The 25,667-nt window shown below is 39.4% G+C and overlaps 1 protein-coding gene across 3 annotated transcripts in view; it reads left to right on the top strand.

Moving 5' to 3' along the window:
• Positions 1-25,667, top strand: part of LOC110531006 (calmodulin-regulated spectrin-associated protein 2) — a 92,589-nt gene that overhangs the window by 44,061 nt on the left and 22,861 nt on the right. For all 3 annotated transcript variants that reach the window (XM_090182781.1, XM_036986421.2, XM_036986419.2), the window contains exons 4-6: positions 2,658-2,747; positions 18,114-18,255; positions 23,789-23,928. In XM_090182781.1, coding sequence (XP_090038907.1) covers positions 2,658-2,747; positions 18,114-18,255; positions 23,789-23,928 — 372 coding nt within the window. The remainder of the gene's footprint in view (positions 1-2,657; positions 2,748-18,113; positions 18,256-23,788; positions 23,929-25,667) is intronic.

Below are 25,667 nucleotides of genomic sequence, written 5' to 3'. Positions count from 1 at the left end.
GTAATCTCTCCTACATTATGGTAGCTGTAATCTCACCTACATTATGGTAGCTGTAATCTCTCCTACATTATGGAAGGTGTAATCTCCCCTACATTATGGTAGCTGTAATCTCACCTACATTATGGTAGCTGTAATCTCAACTACTTTATGGAAACTGTAATCTCACCTACATTATGGACCCTAATCTCCCCTACATTATGGTAGCTGTAATCTCACCTACATTATGGAAGGTGTAATCTCACCTACATTATGGAAGGTGTAATCTCACCTACATTATGGAAGGTGTAATCTCCCCTACATTATGGTAGCTGTAATCTCACCTACATGATGGAAACTGTAATCTCACCTACATTATGGTAGCTGTAATCTCCCCTACATTATGGTAGCTGTAATCTCACCTACATTATGGTAGCTGTAATCTCACCTACATTATGGTAGCTGTAATCTCTCCTACATTATGGAAGGTGTAATCTCCCCTACATTATGGTAGCTGTAATCTCACCTACATTATGGTAGCAGTAATCTCTCCTACATTATGGTAGCTGTAATCTCTCCTACATTATGGACCCTAATCTCCCCTACATTATGGTAGTTGTAATCTCACCTACATTATGGTAGCTGTAATCTCCCCTACATTGTGGAAACTGTAATATCGACCTACATTATGGTAGCTGTAATCTCTCCTACATTATGGAAGGTGTAATCTCCCCTACATTATGGTAGCTGTAATCTCACCTACATTATGGTAGCTGTAATCTCACCTACTTTATGGAAACTGTAATCTCACCTACATTATGGACCCTAATCTCCCCTACATTATGGTAGCTGTAATCTCACCTACATTATGGAAGGTGTAATCTCACCTACATTATGGAAGGTGTAGTCTCACCTACATTATGGAAGGTGTAATCTCCCCTACATTATGGTAGCTGTAATCTCACCTACATGATGGAAACTGTAATCTCACCTACATTATGGTAGCTGTAATCTCACCTACATTATGGAAGCTGTAATCTCACCTACATGATGGAAACTGTAATCTCACCTACATTATGGAAGCTGTAATCTCTCCTACATTATGGAAGGTGTAATCTCACCTACATTATGGAAGGTGTAATCTCACCTACGTTATGGAAGCTGTAATCTCACCTACATTATGGTAGCTGTAATCTCACCTACATTATGGTAGCTGTAATCTCTCCTACATTATGGTAGCTGTAATCTCTCCTACATTATGGTAGCTGTAATCTCACCTACATTATGGTAGCTGTAATCTCTCCTACATTATGGAAGGTGTAATCTCACCTACATTATGGTAGCTGTAATCTCACCTACATTATGGTAGCAGTAATCTCTCCTACATTATGGTAGCTGTAATCTCTCCTACATTATGGACCCTAATCTCCCCTACATTATGGTAGTTGTAATCTCACCTACATTATGGTAGCTGTAATCTCCCCTACATTGTGGAAACTGTAATATCGACCTACATTATGGTAGCTGTAATCTCCCCTACATTATGGTAGCTGTAATCTCACCTACATTATGGTAGCTGTAATCTCACCTACTTTATGGAAACTGTAATCTCACCTACATTATGGACCCTAATCTCCCCTACATTATGGTAGCTGTAATCTCACCTACATTATGGAAGGTGTAATCTCACCTACATTATGGAAGGTGTAATCTCACCTACATTATGGAAGGTGTAATCTCCCCTACATTATGGTAGCTGTAATCTCACCTACATGATGGAAACTGTAATCTCACCTACATTATGGTAGCTGTAATCTCACCTACATGATGGAAACTGTAATCTCACCTACATTATGGAAGCTGTAATCTCACCTACATGATGGAAACTGTAATCTCACCTACATTATGGAAGCTGTAATCTCACCTACATTATGGTAGCTGTAATCTCACCTACATTATGGTAGATGTAATCTCACCTACATTATGGAAGGTGTAATCTCACCTACGTTATGGAAGCTGTAATCTCCCCTACATTATGGTAGCTGTAATCTCTCCTACATTATGGTAGCTGTAATCTCCCCTACATTATGGTAGCTGTAATCTCTCCTACATTATGGTAGCTGTAATCTCCCCTACATTATGGTAGCTGTAATCTCTCCTACATTATGGTAGCTGTAATCTCCCCTACATTATGGTAGCTGTAATCTCTCCTACATTATGGTAGCTGTAATCTCTCCTACATTATGGTAGTTGTAATCTCACCTACATTATGGTAGCTGTAATCTCCCCTACATTGTGGAAACTGTAATATCGACCTACATTATGGTAGCAGTAATCTCCCTTACATTATAGAAGCTGTAATCTCACCACTCAGAATGCTTAATCTGCCACAAGAGACTAGTCACCGCTGAAAGTCACTGTTTCCTATCGTTCTCTCTCACGTACACACACAAAAACAAAACCTCCACATTCATTCCCCCTCATTACACTCATTGCTTGTTGGTAATGTGACCCTCAATAATAACCTCTCTCTCTCTGTCTGTCTGTCTGTCTGTCTGTCTGTCTGTCTGTCTGTCTGTCTGTGTCTGTGTCTGTGTCTGTCTGTCTGTCTGTCTCTCTGTCTCTCTGTCTGTCTGTCTCTCTGTCTGTCTCTCTGTCTCTCTATCTATCTATCTATCTAGGTGAATGAGCACCTCAGGGAGATTCTGGTGGAGGAGCAGAGGTTGAGAGAGAGCTCTTGTCTTGAGACCACAGCTACAGGAGCTCAGAGGGTGAGTACAGACCTTCCCCCTGCTAACAGAAAACAGGAACTCAGTCTCATGCCAGCTGTATAGAGAGACACTGCTACGCTATGAGAGACTGCACTGCAGGCATTTATGTAAGGCCTACATTCTTAGAAAAAAATGTTTTGGCTTCCATGTAGAGCCCTCTGTGGAATGGAACCCAAAAGGTTTCTACCTGGAACCAAAAATGGTTCTCCTATGGGGGTAGGGGGGGGGGGGGGGGTGAGAAAACATTGTCTTTTGAAAACTCTATCAGTTGTTGACACAGGAGACAGTCACAGTAGCCACTGGGTCGTTTCAGATTGAATAGGACATGAAGGGAGGATTCTATCAGCTTCTCACCGCCCACTGTTCTGGATGCAGGGCTGTTTCACTTAGAAAGTCTTGGCCGGTCTGTCTATGTGTCCAAACCGTATTAATATTCAGGATGGAGAAACATTTTCAGTGTTAACTTACATAACTAAAACCAGATTTAAAGTATGTAGAAACGATAATAAACATATATATTTTCTACAAAGATCATCTTTGAGATGTAATCACCTAAATAAAAGCTAGACAGTCAGGGAATATCTACATTTCAAAAAATGTTTGGTCGGCGACCGCACCATTGTCCACACCACGCCCCAAGGCCACGCCCCAGCAAAACCCACCACCTAAGCCCCATTTTGATCCACCTGAGCCTTTCTAGGCCTGATGGTTCTCTCCTCTCTGTAGGCCTGATGGTTCTCTCCTCTCTGTAGACCTGAGCGTTCCTAGACCTGATGGTTCTCTCCTCTCTGTAGGCCTGATGGTTCTCACCTCTCTGTAGACCTGATGGTTCTCTCCTCTCTGTAGGCCTGATGGTTCTCTCCTCTCTGTAGACCTGAGCGTTCCTAGACCTGATGGTTCTCTCCTCTCTGTAGGCCTGATGGTTCTTACCTCTCTGTAGACCTGAGCCTTCCTAGACCTGATGGTTCTCTCCTCTCTGTAGGCCTGATGGTTCTCTCCTCTCTGTAGACCTGAGCCTTTCTAGGCCTGATGGTTCTCTCCTCTCTGTAGGCCTGATGGTTCTCACCTCTCTGTAGACCTGATGGTTCTCTCCTCTCTGTAGGCCTGATGGTTCTCTCCTCTCTGTAGACCTGAGCGTTCCTAGACCTGATGGTTCTCTCCTCTCTGTAGGCCTGATGGTTCTCACCTCTCTGTAGACCTGAGCCTTCCTAGACCTGATGGTTCTCTCCTCTCTGTAGGCCTGATGGTTTTCTCCTCTCTGTAGGCCTGATGGTTCTCTCCTCTCTGTAGACCTGATGGTTCTCTCCTCTCTGTAGACTTGATGGTTCTCTCCTCTCTGTATACCTGACGGTTCTCTCCTCTCTGTAGGCCTGACGGTTCTCTCCTCTCTGTAGGCCTGATGGTTCTCTCCTCTCTGTAGGCCTGATGGTTCTCTCCTCTCTGTAGGCCTGATGGTTTTCTCCTCTCTGTAGGCCTGATGGTTCTCTCCTCTCTGTAGGCCTGATGGTTTTCTCCTCTCTGTAGACCTGATGGTTCTCTCCTCTCTATAGGCCTGATGGTTCTCTCCTCTCTGTAGACCTGAGCCTTCCTAGACCTGGTGGTTCTCTCCTCTCTGTAGGCCTGATGGTTCTCTCCTCTCTGTAGACCTGAGCCTTCCTAGACCTGATGGTTCTCTCCTCTCTGTAGGCCTGATGGTTCTCTCCTCTCTGTAGACCTGAGCCTTCCTAGGCCTGAGGGCAGGGGGCACGGGATGGGCCGCAGGGCCGCAGCGCCGCGCACAGAAGACAGACCTAGCCCATGGGGGAGGGGGGGGTGGAACCCCACCCTGCCACACTGGGTAGGACATAGCAACACTTTAAGGGGCATTGCACTAAAATTGGCGCTGACTAGGGAAATGTTTCCCCTTTTCTTAGTGCCAGTTTGCACGTTCAAACTAAAACAATGTAACTAATAATGGCATATTTATGCTTTCGTTAATAAAATGATGATAAAAATACTCTTTCAAAATGCCAATGTTTATTTAGTTATTGATCCATAACGAATTTCTATGGGAATGAATATCACTGAATTACAGAAATATTGGAACAAAGTTGTCTAATGAAGGTAAACAAATTGTTGCTTACTAGAAAATACTCTTTCAAACACACACGGTCACGTTGTACAGCGCCATTATGGCTATTAGCAGGTAGCTGGACAATAGACTTGCCTGGAAGGAGGTTAGGGGAAGAGTTCTATCATCAAATGTATTTCTAAGTTAGGTTGGCTGTATCACAACTGGCTGTGATTGGTTCAGTTTAATCCACCAGAAAAGACAAAACAAATAATACCACACAAAGTATTATTATGTATCACATCTGACTGTGATTGGGAGTCTCATAGGGTGGTACACAATTGGCCCAGCATTTCTCTCCCACTAAAAACAAAAATAAATGTTTTGGCCTTTACAAATATTATTTTGGCCTTTATTCAGATTACAATCGCTCACTTTCATTTTTTAAAAACGAAATAACCTCCAAAATATCATTATATATTATCAAGTTGATGGCACAGTCATATATAGTGGCACCTACATAAAGCTGAGTGACTCACTCATTCATGGCTTTGCATCAAAATAAATAAGTACCAACATTCTTTCTGATAGTCTTTAATAAAGAAATGTTTTGGTGATCCTGACCTGGACGCCATGTACAGTATTATAATAGCCCATTATGGGCTATTAGCAGGACAATATACCTTTACCAACACCTCTCTGTATTTTGATACTTTGTGGATGTATCTAAGTCACCGCATCGCAATGCAAAAAATGCGTTGCTACAGATACCCGTGTCGGCCGCCACCTGGAGACCCATGAGGCGGCTTTTGGTGTAATTATTGGCGGAGAGTCACGTCATATTTTTCGATATACTGTAAGCCTACAGAAGGCGACGTGAGTCACTAGTGTTGAGTAATGTGCTGTTAAATATGGTGTAGGTCTTATTTATTTAAAGAGCATATTGAAGTTAGAAACAATAGGATTTGAAGCAAAAGCCTACAACTATTTTAGCACCGTTTCGCACTTCTCTGAGACGAGCACGGGGCCTGGTCTTGAAAAATCAATGAGATTTTATTTTGACTGAATATCTGTTTGGGTATTGGTTAGACTACAATTAGAAATGTTATGCTCTTAGTGTAACCTTTATTTAACTAGGAAATTCAGTTAAGAACAAATTCTTATTGACAAGGACAGCCTACTCCTTCCTCCCCGTTGGGGAATTGAACCCCGGTCTCCCGCATGACATGGGGATTCTTTAGCTAAATAGCCAAGTACTGTAGCCTATTCCCGACCGCCACGCCGTTTTTCTTGGAATAGAAACACCATAATATTAAGCCAAGTAATCAGGCAAAATTTCTTAATATCAGTCCCATATACTATGTTCTTACAAAAAAAGGTTTTAAAATCTCTAGTACAGCCACTATTGAAGGCTATCAAATGCTTCTCAAAGATGGTGGTCAAACTAGCACTAACTAGCATTACTGGGAAAGTATTCTGACCCCTTGACATTTTGTTACGTTACAGCCTTATTCTAAAGTTGATTAAATAGTATTTTTTTCTCATCTGTCTACACACAATACCCCATAATGCCAAAGAGAAAATCTTTTTTTTTAAAAATTTTTTATGCACATTTATTACAAATAAAAACTGATATCACATTTACATAAGTATTCAGACCCTTCACTCAGTACTTTCTTGGAGCACGTTTGACTGTGATTACAGCCTCACATCTTCTTGGGTATGACGTTACAAGCTTGGCCCACCTGTATTTGGAGAGTTTCTCCCATTCCTCTCCGAAGATCCTCTCAAGCTCTGTCCGGTTGGATGGGGAGTGTTGCTGCACAGCTGTTTTCAGGTCTCTCCATAGATGTTCGATCGGGTTAAAGTGTGGGTTCTGGCTGGGCCACTCAAGGACATTCAGAGACTTGTTCCGAAGCCACTCCTACATTGTCTTGGCTGTGTGCTTAGGGTCATTGTCCTGTTGGAAGGTCAACCTTTGCCCCAGTCTGAGGTCCTGAGCGCTCTGGAGCAGGTTTTCATCAAGGATCTCTCTGTACTTTGCTCCATTCACCTTTCCCTCGATCCTGACTAGTCTCCCAGTCCTGCTGCTGAAAAACATCCCCACAGCATGATGCTGCCACCACCATGCTTCACCGTAAGGATGGTGCCAGGTTTCTTCCAGATGTGACGCTTGGCATTCAGGCCAAAGACTTCAATCTTGGTTTCATCAGACCAGAGAATCTTGTTTGTCATTTGTCTGAGTCCTTTAGTTCAGTTTATGTCATGGAAAGAGCAGGTGTTCTTCATGTTTTTTACACTCAGTGTATCTCCGTCTGCAGGACACCACGTGTACCTGTAGGGTACTGTAGAACAGTAGATTTATACCTGTAGGATACTGTAGAACAGTAGATTTATACCTGTAGAACAGTAGATTTATACCTGTAGAACAGTAGATTTATACCTGTAGAACAGTAGATTTATACCTGTAGGATACTGTAGAACAGTAGATTTATACCTGTAGGATACTGTAGAACAGTAGATTTATACCTGTAGGGTACTGTAGAACAGTAGATTTATACCTGTAGGATACTGTAGAACAGTAGATTTATACCTGTAGAACAGTAGATTTATACCTGTAGAACAGTAGATTTATACCTGTAGGATACTGTAGAACAGTAGATTTATACCTGTAGGATACTGTAGAACAGTAGATTTATACCTGTAGGGTACTGTAGAACAGTAGATTTATACCTGTAGGGTACTGTAGAACAGTAGATTTATACCTGTAGAACAGTAGATTTATACCTGTAGAACAGTAGATTTATACCTGTAGAACAGTAGATTTATACCTGTAGGATACTGTAGAACAGTAGATTTATACCTGTAGGATACTGTAGAACAGTAGATTTATACCTGTAGGGTACTGTAGAACAGTAGATTTATACCTGTAGGATACTGTAGAACAGTAGATTTATACCTGTAGGATACTGTAGAACAGTAGATTTATACCTGTAGAACAGTAGATTTATACCTGTAGGATGCTGTAGAACAGTAGATTTATACCTGTAGGATACTGTAGAACAGTAGATTTATACCTGTAGGATACTGTAGAACAGTAGATTTATACCTGTAGGATACTGTAGAACAGTAGATTTATACCTGTAGGATACTGTAGAACAGTAGATTTATACCTGTAGGATACTGTAGAACAGTAGATTTATACCTGTAGGATACTGTAGAACAGTAGATTTATACCTGTAGGATACTGTAGAACAGTAGATTTATACCTGTAGGATACTGTAGAACAGTAGATTTATACCTGTAGGATACTGTAGAACAGTAGATTTATACCTGTAGAACAGTAGATTTATACCTGTAGGATACTGTAGAACAGTAGATTTATACCTGTAGGGTACTGTAGAACAGTAGATTTATACCTGTAGGATACTGTAGAACAGTTGAGTTATACCTGTAGGATACTGTAGAACAGTAGATTTATACCTGTAGGATACTGTAGAACAGTAGATTTATACCTGTAGGATACTGTAGAACAGTTGAGTTATACCTGTAGGATACTGTAGAACAGTAGATTTATACCTGTAGAACAGTAGATTTATACCTGTAGAACAGTAGATTTATACCTGTAGGATACTGTAGAACAGTAGATTTATACCTGTAGGATACTGTAGAACAGTAGATTTATACCTGTAGAACAGTTGCGTTATACCTGTAGGATACTGTAGAACAGTAGATTTATACCTGAAGAACAGTAGATTTATACCTATAGGATACTGTAGAACAGTAGATTTATACCTGTAGGATACTGTAGAACAGTAGATTTATACCTGTAGGATACTGTAGAACAGTAGATTTATACCTGTAGGATACTGTAGAACAGTAGATTTATACCTGTAGGATACTGTAGAACAGTAGATTTATACCTGTAGAACAGTAGATTTATACCTGTAGGATACTGTAGAACAGTAGATTTATACCTATAGGATACTGTAGAACAGTAGATTTATACCTGTAGGATACTGTAGAACAGTAGATTTATACCTGTAGGATACTGTAGAACAGTAGATTTATACCTGTAGGATACTGTAGAACAGTTGAGTTATACCTGTAGGATACTGTAGAACAGTAGATTTATACCTGTAGAACAGTAGATTTATACCTGTAGGATACTGTAGAACAGTAGATTTATACCTGTAGGATACTGTAGAACAGTAGATTTATACCTGTAGGATACTGTAGAACAGTAGATTTATACCTGTAGGATACTGTAGAACAGTAGATTTATACCTGTAGGATACTGTAGAACAGTAGATTTATACCTATAGGATACTGTAGAACAGTAGATTTATACCTGTAGAACAGTAGATTTATACCTGTAGAACAGTAGATTTATACCTGTAGGATACTGTAGAACAGTAGATTTATACCTATAGGATACTGTAGAACAGTAGATTTATACCTGTAGGATACTGTAGAACAGTAGATTTATACCTGTAGGATACTGTAGAACAGTAGATTTATACCTGTAGGATACTGTAGAACAGTAGATTTATACCTATAGGATACTGTAGAACAGTAGATTTATACCTGTAGGATACTGTAGAACAGTAGATTTATACCTGTAGGATACTGTAGAACAGTAGATTTATACCTGTAGAACAGTAGATTTATACCTGTAGGATACTGTAGAACAGTAGATTTATACCTGTAGGGTACTGTAGAACAGTAGATTTATACCTGTAGGATACTGTAGAACAGTTGAGTTATACCTGTAGGATACTGTAGAACAGTAGATTTATACCTGTAGGATACTGTAGAACAGTAGATTTATACCTGTAGGATACTGTAGAACAGTTGAGTTATACCTGTAGGATACTGTAGAACAGTAGATTTATACCTGTAGAACAGTAGATTTATACCTGTAGAACAGTAGATTTATACCTGTAGGATACTGTAGAACAGTAGATTTATACCTGTAGGATACTGTAGAACAGTAGATTTATACCTGTAGAACAGTTGCGTTATACCTGTAGGATACTGTAGAACAGTAGATTTATACCTGAAGAACAGTAGATTTATACCTATAGGATACTGTAGAACAGTAGATTTATACCTGTAGAACAGTAGATTTATACCTGTAGGATACTGTAGAACAGTAGATTTATACCTGTAGGGTACTGTAGAACAGTAGATTTATACCTGTAGGATACTGTAGAACAGTTGAGTTATACCTGTAGGATACTGTAGAACAGTAGATTTATACCTGTAGGATACTGTAGAACAGTTGAGTTATACCTGTAGGATACTGTAGAACAGTAGATTTATACCTGTAGAACAGTAGATTTATACCTGTAGAACAGTAGATTTATACCTGTAGGATACTGTAGAACAGTAGATTTATACCTGTAGGATACTGTAGAACAGTAGATTTATACCTGAAGAACAGTAGATTTATACCTATAGGATACTGTAGAACAGTAGATTTATACCTGTAGGATACTGTAGAACAGTAGATTTATACCTGTAGGATACTGTAGAACAGTAGATTTATACCTGTAGGATACTGTAGAACAGTAGATTTATACCTGTAGGATACTGTAGAACAGTAGATTTATACCTATAGGATACTGTAGAACAGTAGATTTATACCTGTAGGATACTGTAGAACAGTAGATTTATACCTGTAGGATACTGTAGAACAGTAGATTTATACCTGTAGGATACTGTAGAACAGTTGAGTTATACCTGTAGGATACTGTAGAACAGTAGATTTATACCTGTAGAACAGTAGATTTATACCTGTAGGATACTGTAGAACAGTAGATTTATACCTGTAGGATACTGTAGAACAGTAGATTTATACCTGTAGGATACTGTAGAACAGTAGATTTATACCTGTAGGATACTGTAGAACAGTAGATTTATACCTGTAGGATACTGTAGAACAGTAGATTTATACCTATAGGATACTGTAGAACAGTAGATTTATACCTGTAGAACAGTAGATTTATACCTGTAGAACAGTAGATTTATACCTGTAGGATACTGTAGAACAGTAGATTTATACCTATAGGATACTGTAGAACAGTAGATTTATACCTGTAGGATACTGTAGAACAGTAGATTTATACCTGTAGAACAGTAGATTTATACCTGTAGGATACTGTAGAACAGTTGAGTTATACCTGTAGGATACTGTAGAACAGTAGATTTATACCTGTAGGATACTGTAGAACAGTAGATTTATACCTGTAGGATACTGTAGAACAGTTGAGTTATACCTGTAGGATACTGTAGAACAGTAGATTTATACCTGTAGAACAGTAGATTTATACCTGTAGAACAGTAGATTTATACCTGTAGGATACTGTAGAACAGTAGATTTATACCTGTAGGATACTGTAGAACAGTAGATTTATACCTGTAGAACAGTTGCGTTATACCTGTAGGATACTGTAGAACAGTAGATTTATACCTGAAGAACAGTAGATTTATACCTATAGGATACTGTAGAACAGTAGATTTATACCTGTAGGATACTGTAGAACAGTAGATTTATACCTGTAGGATACTGTAGAACAGTAGATTTATACCTGTAGGATACTGTAGAACAGTAGATTTATACCTGTAGGATACTGTAGAACAGTAGATTTATACCTGTAGGATACTGTAAAACAGTAGATTTATACCTGTAGAACAGTAGATTTATACCTGTAGGATACTGTAGAACAGTAGATTTATACCTATAGGATACTGTAGAACAGTAGATTTATACCTGTAGGATACTGTAGAAGAGTAGATTTATACCTGTAGGATACTGTAGAACAGTAGATTTATACCTGTAGGATACTGTAGAACAGTTGAGTTATACCTGTAGGATACTGTAGAACAGTAGATTTATACCTGTAGAACAGTAGATTTATACCTGTAGAACAGTAGATTTATACCTGTAGAACAGTAGATTTATACCTGTAGGATACTGTAGAACAGTAGATTTATACCTGTAGGGTACTGTAGAACAGTAGATTTATACCTGTAGGATACTGTAGAACAGTAGATTTATACCTGTAGGATACTGTAGAACAGTAGATTTATACCTGTAGGATACTGTAGAACAGTAGATTTATACCTGTAGGATACTGTAGAACAGTAGATTTATACCTGTAGGATACTGTAGAACAGTAGATTTATACCTATAGGATACTGTAGAACAGTAGATTTATACCTGTAGAACAGTAGATTTATACCTGTAGGATACTGTAGAACAGTAGATTTATACCTATAGGATACTGTAGAACAGTAGATTTATACCTGTAGGATACTGTAGAACAGTAGATTTATACCTGTAGGATACTGTAGAACAGTAGATTTATACCTGTAGGATACTGTAGAACAGTTGAGTTATACCTGTAGGATACTGTAGAACAGTAGATTTATACCTGTAGAACAGTAGATTTATACCTGTAGAACAGTAGATTTATACCTGTAGGATACTGTAGAACAGTAGATTTATACCTGTAGGATACTGTAGAACAGTAGATTTATACCTGTAGGATACTGTAGAACAGTAGATTTATACCTGTAGGATACTGTAGAACAGTAGATTTATACCTGTAGGATACTGTAGAACAGTAGATTTATACCTATAGGATACTGTAGAACAGTAGATTTATACCTGTAGAACAGTAGATTTATACCTGTAGAACAGTAGATTTATACCTGTAGGATACTGTAGAACAGTAGATTTATACCTGTAGAACAGTAGATTTATACCTATAGGATACTGTAGAACAGTAGATTTATACCTGTAGGATACTGTAGAACAGTAGATTTATACCTGTAGGATACTGTAGAACAGTAGATTTATACCTGTAGGATACTGTAGAACAGTAGATTTATACCTATAGGATACTGTAGAACAGTAGATTTATACCTGTAGAACAGTAGATTTATACCTGTAGGATACTGTAGAACAGTAGATTTATACCTATAGGATACTGTAGAACAGTAGATTTATACCTGTAGAACAGTAGATTTATACCTGTAGGATACTGTCGAACAGTAGATTTATACCTGTAGAACAGTAGATTTATACCTGTAGGATACTGTAGAACAGTAGATTTATACCTGTAGAACAGTAGATTTATACCTGTAGGATACTGTAGAACAGTAGATTTATACCTGTAGGATACTGTAGAACAGTAGATTAATACCTGTAGGATACTGTAGAACAGTAGATTTATACCTGTAGAACAGTAGATTTATACCTGTAGGATACTGTAGAACAGTAGATTTATACCTGTAGGATACTGTAGAACAGTAGATTTATACCTGTAGAACAGTAGATTTATACCTGTAGGATACTGTAGAACAGTAGATTTATACCTGTAGGGTACTGTAGAACAGTAGATTTATACCTGTAGGATACTGTAGAACAGTTGAGTTATACCTGTAGGATACTGTAGAACAGTAGATTTATACCTGTAGAACAGTAGATTTATACCTGTAGAACAGTAGATTTATACCTGTAGGATACTGTAGAACAGTAGATTTATACCTGTAGAACAGTAGATTTATACCTGTAGGATACTGTAGAACAGTAGATTTTTACCTGTAGAACAGTTGAGTTATACCTGTAGGATACTGTAGAACAGTAGATTTATACCTGTAGAACAGTAGATTTATACCTATAGGATACTGTAGAACAGTAGATTTATACCTGTAGGGTACTGTAGAACATTAGATGTATACCTGTAGGATACTGTAGAACAGTAGATTTATACCTGTAGGATACTGTAGAACAGTAGATTTATACCTATAGAACAGTAGATTTATACCTGTAGGATACTGTAGAACAGTAGATTTATACCTATAGGATACTGTAGAACAGTAGATTTATACCTGTAGGATACTGTAGAACAGTAGATTTATACCTGTAGGATACTGTAGAACAGTAGATTTATACCTATAGAACAGTAGATTTATACCTGTAGGATACTGTAGAACAGTAGATTTATACCTGTAGAACAGTAGATTTATACCTATAGGATACTGTAGAACAGTAGATTTATACCTGTAGGATACTGTAGAACAGTAGATTTATACCTGTAGGATACTGTAGAACAGTAGATTTAGACCTGTAGGATACTGTAGAACAGTAGATTTATACCTATAGAACAGTAGATTTATACCTGTAGGATACTGTAGAACAGTAGATTTATACCTGTAGAACAGTAGATTTATACCTATAGGATACTGTAGAACAGTAGATTTATACCTGTAGGATACTGTAGAACAGTAGATTTATACCTGTAGAATACTGTAGAACAGTAGATTTATACCTGTAGAATACTGTAGAACAGTAGATTTATACCTGTAGAATACTGTAGAACAGTAGATTTATACCTATAGGATACTGTAGAACAGTAGATTTATACCTGTAGAATACTGTAGAACAGTAGATTTATACCTGTAGAACAGTAGATTTATACCTGTAGAATACTGTAGAACAGTAGATTTATACCTATAGGATACTGTAGAACAGTAGATTTATACCTGTAGGATACTGTAGAACAGTAGATTTATACCTGTAGAATACTGTAGAACAGTAGATTTATACCTGTAGAATACTGTAGAACAGTAGATTTATACCTATAGGATACTGTAGAACAGTAGATTTATACCTGTAGAATACTGTAGAACAGTAGATTTATACCTGTAGAACAGTAGATTTATACCTGTAGAACAGTAGATTTATACCTGTAGGATACTGTACAACAGTAGATTTATACCTGTAGAACAGTAGATTTATACCTGTAGGATACTGTAGAACAGTAGATTTATACCTGTAGAACAGTAGATTTATACCTGTAGGATACTGTAGAACAGTAGATTTATACCTGTAGAACAGTAGATTTATACCTGTAGAACAGTAGATTTATACCTGTAGGATACTGTAGAACAGTAGATTTATACCTGTAGGATACTGTAGAACAGTAGATTTATACCTGTAGAACAGTAGATTTATACCTGTAGAACAGTAGATTTATACCTGTAGGATACTGTAGAACAGTAGATTTATACCTGTAGGATACTGTAGAACAGTAGATTTATACCTGTAGAACAGTAGATTTATACCTGTAGAACAGTAGATTTATACCTGTAGAACAGTAGATTTATACCTATAGGATACTGTAGAACAGTAGATTTATACCTGTAGGATACTGTAGAACAGTAGATTTATACCTGTAGGATACTGTAGAACAGTAGATTTATACCTGTAGGATACTGTAGAACAGTAGATTTATACCTGTAGGATACTGTAGAACAGTAGATTTATACCTGTAGAACAGTAGATTTATACCTATAGGATACTGTAGAACAGTAGATTTATACCTGTAGGATACTGTAGAACAGTAGATTTATACCTGTAGGATACTGTAGAACAGTAGATTTATACCTATAGGATACTGTAGAACAGTAGATTTATACCTGTAGGATACTGTAGAACAGTAGATTTATACCTGTAGGATACTGTAGAACAGTAGATTTATACCTGTAGAACAGTAGATTTATACCTGTAGGATACTGTAGAACAGTAGATTTATACCTATAGGATACTGTAGAACAGTAGATTTATACCTGTAGAACAGTAGATTTATACCTGTAGGATACTGTAGAACAGTAGATTTATACCTGTAGAACAGTAGATTTATACCTGTAGAACAGTAGATTTATACCTATAGGATACTGTAGAACAGTAGATTTATACCTGTAGGATACTGTAGAACAGTAGATTTATACCTGTAGGATACTGTAGAACAGTAGATTTATACCTATAGGATACTGTAGAACAGTAGATTTATACCTGTAGGATACTGTAGAACAGTAGATTTATACCTGTAGGATACTGTAGAACAGTAGATTTATACCTGTAGAACAGTAGATTTATACCTGTAGGATACTGTAGAACAGTAGATTTATACCTATAGGATACTGTAGAACAGTAGATTTATACCTGTAGGATACTGTAGAACAGTAGATTTATACCTGTAGGGTACTGTAGAACAGTAGATTTATACCTGTAGGATACTGTAGAACAGTAGATTTATACCTGTAGGATACTGTAGAACAGTAGATTTATACCTGTAGGATACTGTAGAACAATAGATTTATACCTGTAGGATACTGTAGAACAGTAGATTTATACCTGTAGGATACTGTAGAACAGTAGATTTATACCTGTAGGATACTGTAGAACAGTAGATTTATACCTGTAGAACAGTAGATTTATACCTGTAGGATACTGTAGAACAGTAGATTTATACCTGTAGAACAGTAGATTTATACCTGTAGGGTACTGTAGAACGGTAGATTTATACCTGTAGAACAGTAGATTTATACCTGTAGGATACTGTAGAACAGTAGATTTATACCTGTAGAACAGTAGATTTATACCTGTAGGATACTGTAGAACAGTAGATTTATACCTGTAGGATACTGTAGAACAGTAGATTTATACCTGTAGGATACTGTAGAACAGTAGATTTATACCTGTAGGATACTGTAGAACAGTAGATTTATACCTGTAGGGTACTGTAGAACAGTAGATTTATACCTGTAGGGTACTGTAGAACAGTAGATTTATACCTGTAGGATACTGTAGAACAGTAGATTTATACCTGTAGGATACTGTAGAACAGTAGATTGAGATTGATGTAGATCAATGTAGATCAATGTGTCAATCAATGAACAGTAAGACCTAGGTGTAGTTACAGTGGATGTGTAGCCTGTTTGCCTGACTGTTTTTTCATTCAATAACGATACAGCATCTATGCCGTACAGGACAATGTCAAGTAACCTAGTAAAGATGGCATCGTAGCCTAGTTAAGAGGGCATCGTATCCTAGTAAAGATGGCATCGTAGCCTAGTAAAGATGGCATCGTAGCCTAGTAAAGATGGCATCGTAGCCTAGTAAAGATGGCATCGTAGCCTAGTAAAGATGGTATTGTAACCTAGTAATGATGGCATCGTAGCCTAGTAAAGATGGCATCATAGCCTAGTAAAGATGGCATCGTATCCTAGTAAAGATGGCATCGTATCCTTGTAAAGATGGCATCGTAGCCTAGTAAAGATGGTATTGTAACCTAGTAATGATGGCATCGTAGCCTAGTAAAGATGGCATCGTAGCCTAGTAAAGATGGCATCGTATCCTAGTAAAGATGGCATCGTATCCTTGTAAAGATGGCATCGTAGCCTAGTAAAGATGGCATCGTATCCTTGTAAAGATGGCATCGTATCCTAGTATAGATGGCATCGTATCCTAGTAAAGATGGCATCGTAGCCTAGTAAAGATGGCATCGTAGCCTAGTAAAGATGGTATTGTAACCTAGTAATGATGGCATCGTAGCCTAGTAAAGATGGCATCGTAGCCTAGTAAAGATGGTATTGTAACCTAGCAAAGATGGCATCGTAGCCTAGTAAAGATGGCATCGTAGCCTAGTAAAGATGGCATCGTAGCCTAGTAAAGATGGCATCGTAGCCTAGTAAAGATGGCATCGTAGCCTAGTAAAGAGGGCATCGTAGCCTAGTAAAGATGGCATCGTATCCTAGTAAAGATGGCATCTTATCCTTGTAAAGATGGCATCGTATCCTAGTAAAGATGGCATCGTAGCCTAGTAAAGATGGCATCGTAGCCTAGTGAAGATGGCATCGTAGCCTAGTTAAGAGGGCATCGTAGCCTAGTAAAGATGGCATCGTAGCTTAGTAAAGATGGCATCATAGCTTAGTGAAGATGGCATCGTAGCCTAGTAAAGATGGCATCGTAGCCTAGTGAAGATGGCATTGTAGCCTAGTTAAGATGGCATCGTATCCTAGTAAAGATGGTATTGTGGCCTAGTAAAGATGGCATCGTATCCTAGTATAGATGGCATCGTATCCTAGTAAAGATGGCATCGTAGCCTAGTGAAGATGGCATCGTAGCCTAGTGAAGAGGGCATCGTATCCTAGTAAAGATGGCATCGTAGCCTAATAAAGAGGGCATCGTAGCCTAGTAAGGATGGCATCAATGTCTCTACAAACTAGTGTGTGTGTGTGTGTGTGTGTGTGTGTGTGCGCGTGTGCGTGCGTGCGTGTGTGCGTGCGTGCATGTGTCTGTGTGTCTGTGACAGTGCATCTGTGCGTGACAAAGAGTGCTTGTGTACATTTGAGTGTGAGGAGCCTTTATATACATCCATACGTCCCTCTCCTTACTCTGATTCCATACATTAACTGTCACTGACCGTTATCTCTCCGTGTTGTTGTTGCCATGGCTACAGGCGCGCTACAGGAGGGAGTATGCCCAGCAGAGGGCAGCTCCATCACTCCCCCTGGTGGACAATCTGCTGAAGGACAACACAGACGGCTGTGCCCTGGCCGCACTCCTTCACTTCTACTGCACAACGTCCATCAGACTGGAAGGTACCGTACAGGAGGATTATTCTATCACTTCATACCTGTAGCCTTCTCTAGTTGGTCTGCTTTACAGTAACGTAACTCAGAATGGAAAGTACAGTAGGCTGTCGTTACACAAGTGTTTGGCCAGATGAGCATAGGTGAAGTTGGGCCAGAATCACAGAAATTAGTTATATTAGAAAATATGGCATTCAATCACAGCAAACAATATATTTGCTGGACAATATGATAGCTATAAGGTGACAGTATGCATCCAACAGCTGTTGAAGTATTAGAGAGGGACTGTTTAGGAACAGAATTACCTCAGGGCTCAAGAAAATTATTACTTGTAAATGAAAAAGATACCATTACCAGTAGCATCAATAGCTACATTGTTTCAACCATTAGACTCACAGACAACTGAAGAGGGAATTTCCCCACGGTATGACCTTTCCCCTGACCCTGTCATTACATAACCACATGTGTTTTTCCCGTTTGAAAATCACAACATTTATTTAAAATAGAAAAATAATTTACAGCCAACTGTTGTGTCCAAGTATTCAGATAACAGCTGTAAAGGGATTCCAAATGGACTCGTTGCATTTATGAATTAAAATCATTGATGTTGTCAAAGTACCATCAACAGCAATATTGTTTTTTTCATTAGACATGCAGACAACAGTGACAGTGACCCCTGACCTTGAAATTCCTGTCAGCTGACAGGAACCTCTCTTATCACCATGATCTCAGTCTTACAGAGAATAGCTAACACACAGAGAAGAGAGAAGAGAGAGAATAGCTAACACACACAGAAGAGAGAGAATAGCTAACACACACAGAGAAGAGAAAGAATAGCTAGCACACACAGAGAAGAGAAAGAATAGCTAACACACACAGAGAAGAGAAAGAATAGCTAGCACACACAGAGAGAGAGAATAGCTAACACATACAGAGAGAGAGAGAGAGAGAATAGCTAACACACACAGAGAAGAGAGAGAATAGCTAACACACACAGAGAGAAGAGAGAATAGCTAACACACACAGAGAGAAGAGAGAGTATAGCTAACACACACACAGAGAGAAGAGAGAGTATAGCTAACACACACACAGAGAGAAGAGAGAGTATAGCTAACACACACACAGAGAGAAGAGAGAGAATAGCTAACAGACACACAGAGAGAAGAGAGAGTATAGCTAACAGACACACACAGAGAAGAGAGAGTATAGCTAACACACACACACACAGAGAAGAGAGAGTATAGCTAACACACACACAGAGAGAAGAGAGAGTATAGCTAACACACACACAGAGAGAAGAGAGAGTATAGCTAACACACACACAGAGAGAAGAGAGAGTATAGCTAACACACACACAGAGAGAAGAGAGAGTATAGCTAACACACACACAGAGAGAAGAGAGAGTATAGCTAACACACACACAGAGAGAAGAGAGAGTATAGCTAACACACACACAGAGAGAAGAGAGAGTATAGCTAACACACACACAGAGAGAAGAGAGAGAATAGCTAACACACACACAGAGAGAAGAGAGAGAATAGCTCACACACACACACACAGAGAGAAGAGAGAGTATAGCTAACACACACACAGAGAGAAGAGAGAGTATAGCTAACACACACACAGAGAGAAGAGAGAGTATAGCTAACACACACAGAGAGAAGAGAGAGTATAGCTAACACACACACAGAGAGAAGAGAGAGTATAGCTAACACACACACAGAGCGAAGAGAGAGTATAGCTAACACACACACAGAGAGAAGAGAGAGAATAGCTAACACACACACAGAGAGAAGAGAGAGAATAGCTCACACACACACACACACAGAGAGAAGAGAGAGAATAGCTCACACACACACACACACAGAGAGAAGAGAGAGAATACCTAACACACACACAGAGAGAAGAGAGAGAATAGCTAACACACACACAGAGAGAAGAGAGAGAATAGCTCACACACACAGAGAGAAGAGAGAGTATAGCTAACACACACACAGAGAGAAGAGAGAGAATAGCTAACACACACACAGAGAGAAGAGAGAGAATAGCTCACACACACACACACACACACACAGAGAGAAGAGAGATAATACCTAACACACACACAGAGAGAAGAGAGAGAATAGCTTCTCCTCCATCCTGCCCAGTAGATATGATCCAGAATGATTCCATTGGAAAGAAGATTAGCCCCTAGTGATGAAGTCAATGTGTACAAGTTGGCCAACAACGTCAAAGAGTCCATGAGGTTCAGGTTTATGCAATAATAATGGTGTCATTTGGGGATGAACAATTAAACCTGAGTGAAATACATATCATGAGAGATAGCGTAGGAGAGAGAGAGGGGAGCAGAGACATGAGAGAGTGGGGAGGAAGAGACAGAGAGAGATGGAGAGACATGAGAGAGTGGGGAGGAAGAGACAGAGAGAGATGGAGAGAAAGTTAGAGAGAGGGGGGGCAATGAAAGATATGAGGGAAAGAGAGAGAGAGGGTGGAGAGTTTTTGTATTTAACCTTTATTTAACTAGGCGAGTCAGTTAAGAACAGTGGGTTAACTGCCTTGTTCAGGGGAACAGTGGGTTAACTGCCTTGTTCAGGGGAACAGTGGGTTAACTGCCTTGTTCAGGGGAACAGTGGGTTAACTGCCTTGTTCAGGGGAACAGTGGGTTAACTGCCTTGTCCAGGGGAACAGTGGGTTAACTGCCTTGTTCAGGGGAACAGTGGGTTAACTGCCTTGTTCAGGGGAACAGTGGGTTAACTACCTTGTTCAGGGGAACAGTGGGTTAACTACCTTGTTCAGGGGAACAGTGGGTTAACTGCCTTGTTCAGGGGAACAGTGGGTTAACTACCTTGTTCAGGGGAACAGTGGGTTAACTGCCTTGTTCAGGGGAACAGTGGGTTAGCTACCTTGTTCAGGGGAACAGTGGGTTAACTACCTTGTTCAGGGGAACAGTGGGTTAACTACCTTGTTCAGGGGAACAGTGGGTTAACTACCTTGTTCAGGGGCACAGTGGGTTAACTACCTTGTTCAGGGGAACAGTGGGTTAACTACCTTGTTCAGGGGAACAGTGGGTTAACTGCCTTGTTCAGGGGCACAGTGGGTTAACTACCTTGTTCAGGGGAACAGTGGGTTAACTGCCTTGTTCAGGGGAACAGTGGGTTAACTGCCTTGTTCAGGGGAACAGTGGGTTAACTACCTTGTTCAGGGGAACAGTGGGTTAACTGCCTTGTTCAGGGGAACAGTGGGTTAACTGCCTTGTTCAGGGGAACAGTGGGTTAACTACCTTGTTCAGGGGAACAGTGGGTTAACTACCTTGTTCAGGGGAACAGTGGGTTAACTACCTTGTTCAGGGGAACAGTGGGTTAACTACCTTGTTCAGGGGAACAGTGGGTTAACTACCTTGTTCAGGGGAACAGTGGGTTAACTACCTTGTTCAGGGGAACAGTGGGTTAACAGCCTTGTTCAGGGGAACAGTGGGTTAACTACCTTGTTCAGGGGAACAGTGGGTTAACTGCCTTGTTCAGGGGAACAGTGGGTTAACTACCTTGTTCAGGGGAACAGTGGGTTAACTGCCTTGTTCAGGGGAACAGTGGGTTAACTGCCTTGTTCAGGGGAACAGTGGGTTATCTACCTTGTTCAGGGGAACAGTGGGTTAACTACCTTGTTCAGGGGCACAGTGGGTTAACTGCCTTGTTCAGGGGAACAGTGGGTTAACTACCTTGTTCAGGAGAACAGTGGGTTAACAGCCTTGTTCAGGGGCAGAACGACAGATTGTTACCTTGTCAGCTCGGGGATTCAAGCTCTAACCACTAGGCTACCTGCCACCCCAAAAGAGACAGATGGGGAGAGGGTGAGAGAGAGAGGGTGAGAGAGAGAGAGAGAGAGAGAGAGAGAGAGAGAGAGAGAGAGAGAGAGAGAGAGAGAGAGAGATATTAGTGGCATGTTTCAGTTTTGAGCCTGTTTATACAGTAGCCAGTGGGCCAGACTCCACCCACTATTCCAATAATGCCCCAGGGCCAGGCTAAGACGTGATTGGTCAGGAGTTAATAGCAACATAGTCCGTTGGATGAAGAATGTTGACTTATTTATTGAAAGATAAACATTTCCACTCCCTCTACTTGTGCCCAGTCAAATATAGATGGCTCTGTGTGCTACTATCAGATGTTCACTGCCCCCGACCCTGCCTTCTAACCCTGCCTCCTCCCACTGATATTCTGGCCAAATACTACAAATAATACTAAATACTTTATAAAAGATACATTTCTAATAAAGTACAAATGCAAATACATTTCAATGTTTTTAAGACAGACCATGGTCACTCTCAATAATATATATTGTATAAACTGTATACGTACACTACCGTTCAAAAGTTTGGGGTCACTTAGAAATGTCCTTGTTTTTGAAAGAAATGCACATTTTTTTGTCCATTAAAATAACAGAAATACAGTGTAGACACTGTTATTGTTGTAAATGACTATTGTAGCTGGAAACGGCTGATTATTTTATGGAATAGGCGTACAGAGGCCCGTTATCAGCAACCATCACTTCTGTGTTCCAACTGGCAGCTTCATTAAATAGTACCCACAAAACACCAGTCTCAACGTCAACTGTGAAGAGGCGACTCCAGGATGCTGGCCTTCTAGGCAGAGTTGAAAAGAAAAAGCCATATCTCAGACTGGCCAATAAAATAAAAGATTAAGATGGGAAAAAGAACAGAGGAACAGAGGAACTAGAAGGCCTAGAAGGCCAGCATCCCGGAGTCGCCTCTTCACTGTTGATGTTGAGACTGGTGTTTTGCAGGTACTATTTAATGAAGCTGCCAGTTGAGGACTTGTGAGGCGTCTGTTTCTCAAACTAGACACTCTAATGTACTTGTTCTCTTGCTCAGTTGTGCACCGGGGCCTCCCACTCCTCTTTCTATTCTGGTTAGAGACCGTTTGAGCTGTTCTGTGAAGGGAGTAGCACACAGCGCTGTACGAGATCTTCAGTTTCTTGGCAATTTCTCGCATGGAATAGCCTTCATTTCTCAGAACAAGAATAGACTGACGGGTTTCAGAAGAAAGGTATTTGTTTCTGGCCATTTTGAGCCTGTAATCGAACCCACAAATGCTGATGCTCCAGATACTCAACTAGTCTAAAGAAGGCCAGTTTTATTGCTTTAACATAATTGCAAAAGGGTTTTCTAATGATCAATTAGCCTTTTAAAATGATTAACTTGGATGAGCTAACACAACGTGGCATTGGAACACAGGAGTGATGGTTGCTGATAATGGGCCTCTGTACGCCTATGTAGATATTCCATTAAAAATCTGCCGTTTCCAGCTACAACAGTCATTTACAACATTAACAATGTCTACACTGTATTTCTGATCAATTTGATGTTATTTTGATGGACATTTTTTTTGTGCTTTTCTTTCAAAAAGGACATTTCTAAGTGACCCCAAACAAGCCATTGATGCATTGCTGAAGCTTTTCGGATATATTTGAAAACAAACCCTTAAACTCTAACTCCGCCCCTGTGCTCTCTCCTCTCCCCACCCTCCAGATATCTGTCTGAAGGAGACCATGTCGCTGGCTGACAGTCTGTACAATCTGCAGCTGGTGCAGGAGTTCTGTAGGGACAACCTCAACCACTGCTGCCACTTCTCCCTGGAGGACATGCTCTATGCCCACTCTTCCATCAAGGTAGGCTCTATGCCCACTCTTCCATCAAGGTAGGCTCTATGCCCACTCTTCCATCAAGGTAGAACCAGGGGGACAGGACAGAGAGGGAGGCTGTGGACTAGGGAGGAGGTCTGGGGGGACAGGAAGTGGGCTGGGGTAACAACGAGGGACCAGGGGGGTCATGGCCTGGGTTAGGTAGGGAGGGATATGGAGTGTTGACATTGGAGGTAGAGTGGTGCTATAGATCTCATTGAGTGGTATGTGTGGACAAATGGCTGAAAGGGGGTATTTTGAATTGAACCTTTATAGAGTTAGGAATGATACATAGAGTTAGTAATGATACATAGAGTTAGTAATGATACATAGAGTTAGTAATGATACATAGAGTTAGTACATAGAGTTAGTAATTATACAGAGAGTTAGTAATGATGCATAGAGTTAGTAATGATGCATAGAGTTAGTAAGGATGCATAGAGTTAGTACATAGAGTTAGTAATGATACATAGAGTTAGTAATGATACATAGAGTTAGTACATAGAGTTAGTAATTATACAGAGAGTTAGTAATGATGCATAGAGTTAGTAATGATGCATAGAGTTAGTAAGGATGCATAGAGTTAGTACATAGAGTTAGTAATGATACATAGAGTTAGTAATGATACATAGAGTTAGTAATGATACATAGAGTTAGTAATGATACATAGAGTTAGTAATGATACATAGAGTTAGTAATGATACATAGAGTTAGTAATGATACATAGAGTTAGTAATGATACATAGAGTTAGTAATTATACATAGAGTTAGTAATGATACATAGAGTTAGTAATGATACATATAGTTAGTAATGATACATAGAGTTAGTAATGATACATAGAGTTGGTAATGATGCATAGAGTTAGTAATGATACATAGAGTTAGTAATGATACATAGAGTTAGTAATGATACATAGAGTTAGTAATGATACATAGAGTTAGTAATGAAACATAGAGTTAGTAATGATACATAGAGTTAGTAATGATACATAGAGTTAGTAATGATACATAGAGTTAGTAATGATACATAGAGTTAGTAATGATACATAGAGTTAGTAATGATACATAGAGTTAGTAATGATACATAGAGTTAGTAATGATACATATAGTTAGTAATGATACATAGAGTTAGTAATGATACATAGAGTTGGTAATGATGCATAGAGTTAGTAATGATACATAGAGTTAGTAATGATACATAGAGTTAGTAATGATACATAGAGTTAGTAATGATACATAGAGTTGGTAATGATACATAGAGTTAGAGTTAGTAATGATTTGTGTGTGTGTGTGTGTGTGTGTGTGTGTGTGTGTATAGGAGGGGCACATTTTGCCATACTGACTGTTCCGCAAAGTCAAATAAGCGTTTGTGTGTGTGTGTGTGTGTGTGTGTGTGTGTTGCTATTCCAAAACAGACAGGACCCTTTAGCTAGCCAAGCTCTACCCTTAAGACAGACAGACAGAGGCTGCTTAGAGAGAAGTGGCATGCTATTTTCTCTGTGCCTGTCTCTCCCTGTCTTTCCCTGCCTCTCCCTGTCTCTCCCTGTCTCTCCCTGCCTCTGTTGTTTTGCCCTTTTCTATCAGAGGATGACAGAACTGTTGATTATTTATGTGCTACAAATAATACATAATGAGTTCTGATTTACTGCTCATTCATACAGAATGTGTAATGTAACCATGTAATGTAAACATGTAATGTAATGTAACCATGTAATGTAACCATGTAA

This window comes from Oncorhynchus mykiss, chromosome 8 (assembly GCF_057628025.1).
Source record: "Oncorhynchus mykiss isolate SJ-2025 chromosome 8, ASM5762802v1, whole genome shotgun sequence".
NCBI lineage: Eukaryota > Metazoa > Chordata > Actinopteri > Salmoniformes > Salmonidae > Oncorhynchus > Oncorhynchus mykiss.
Note: the sequence above shows the minus strand (reverse complement) of the source record. Positions and strands in the feature narration are given on the sequence as shown.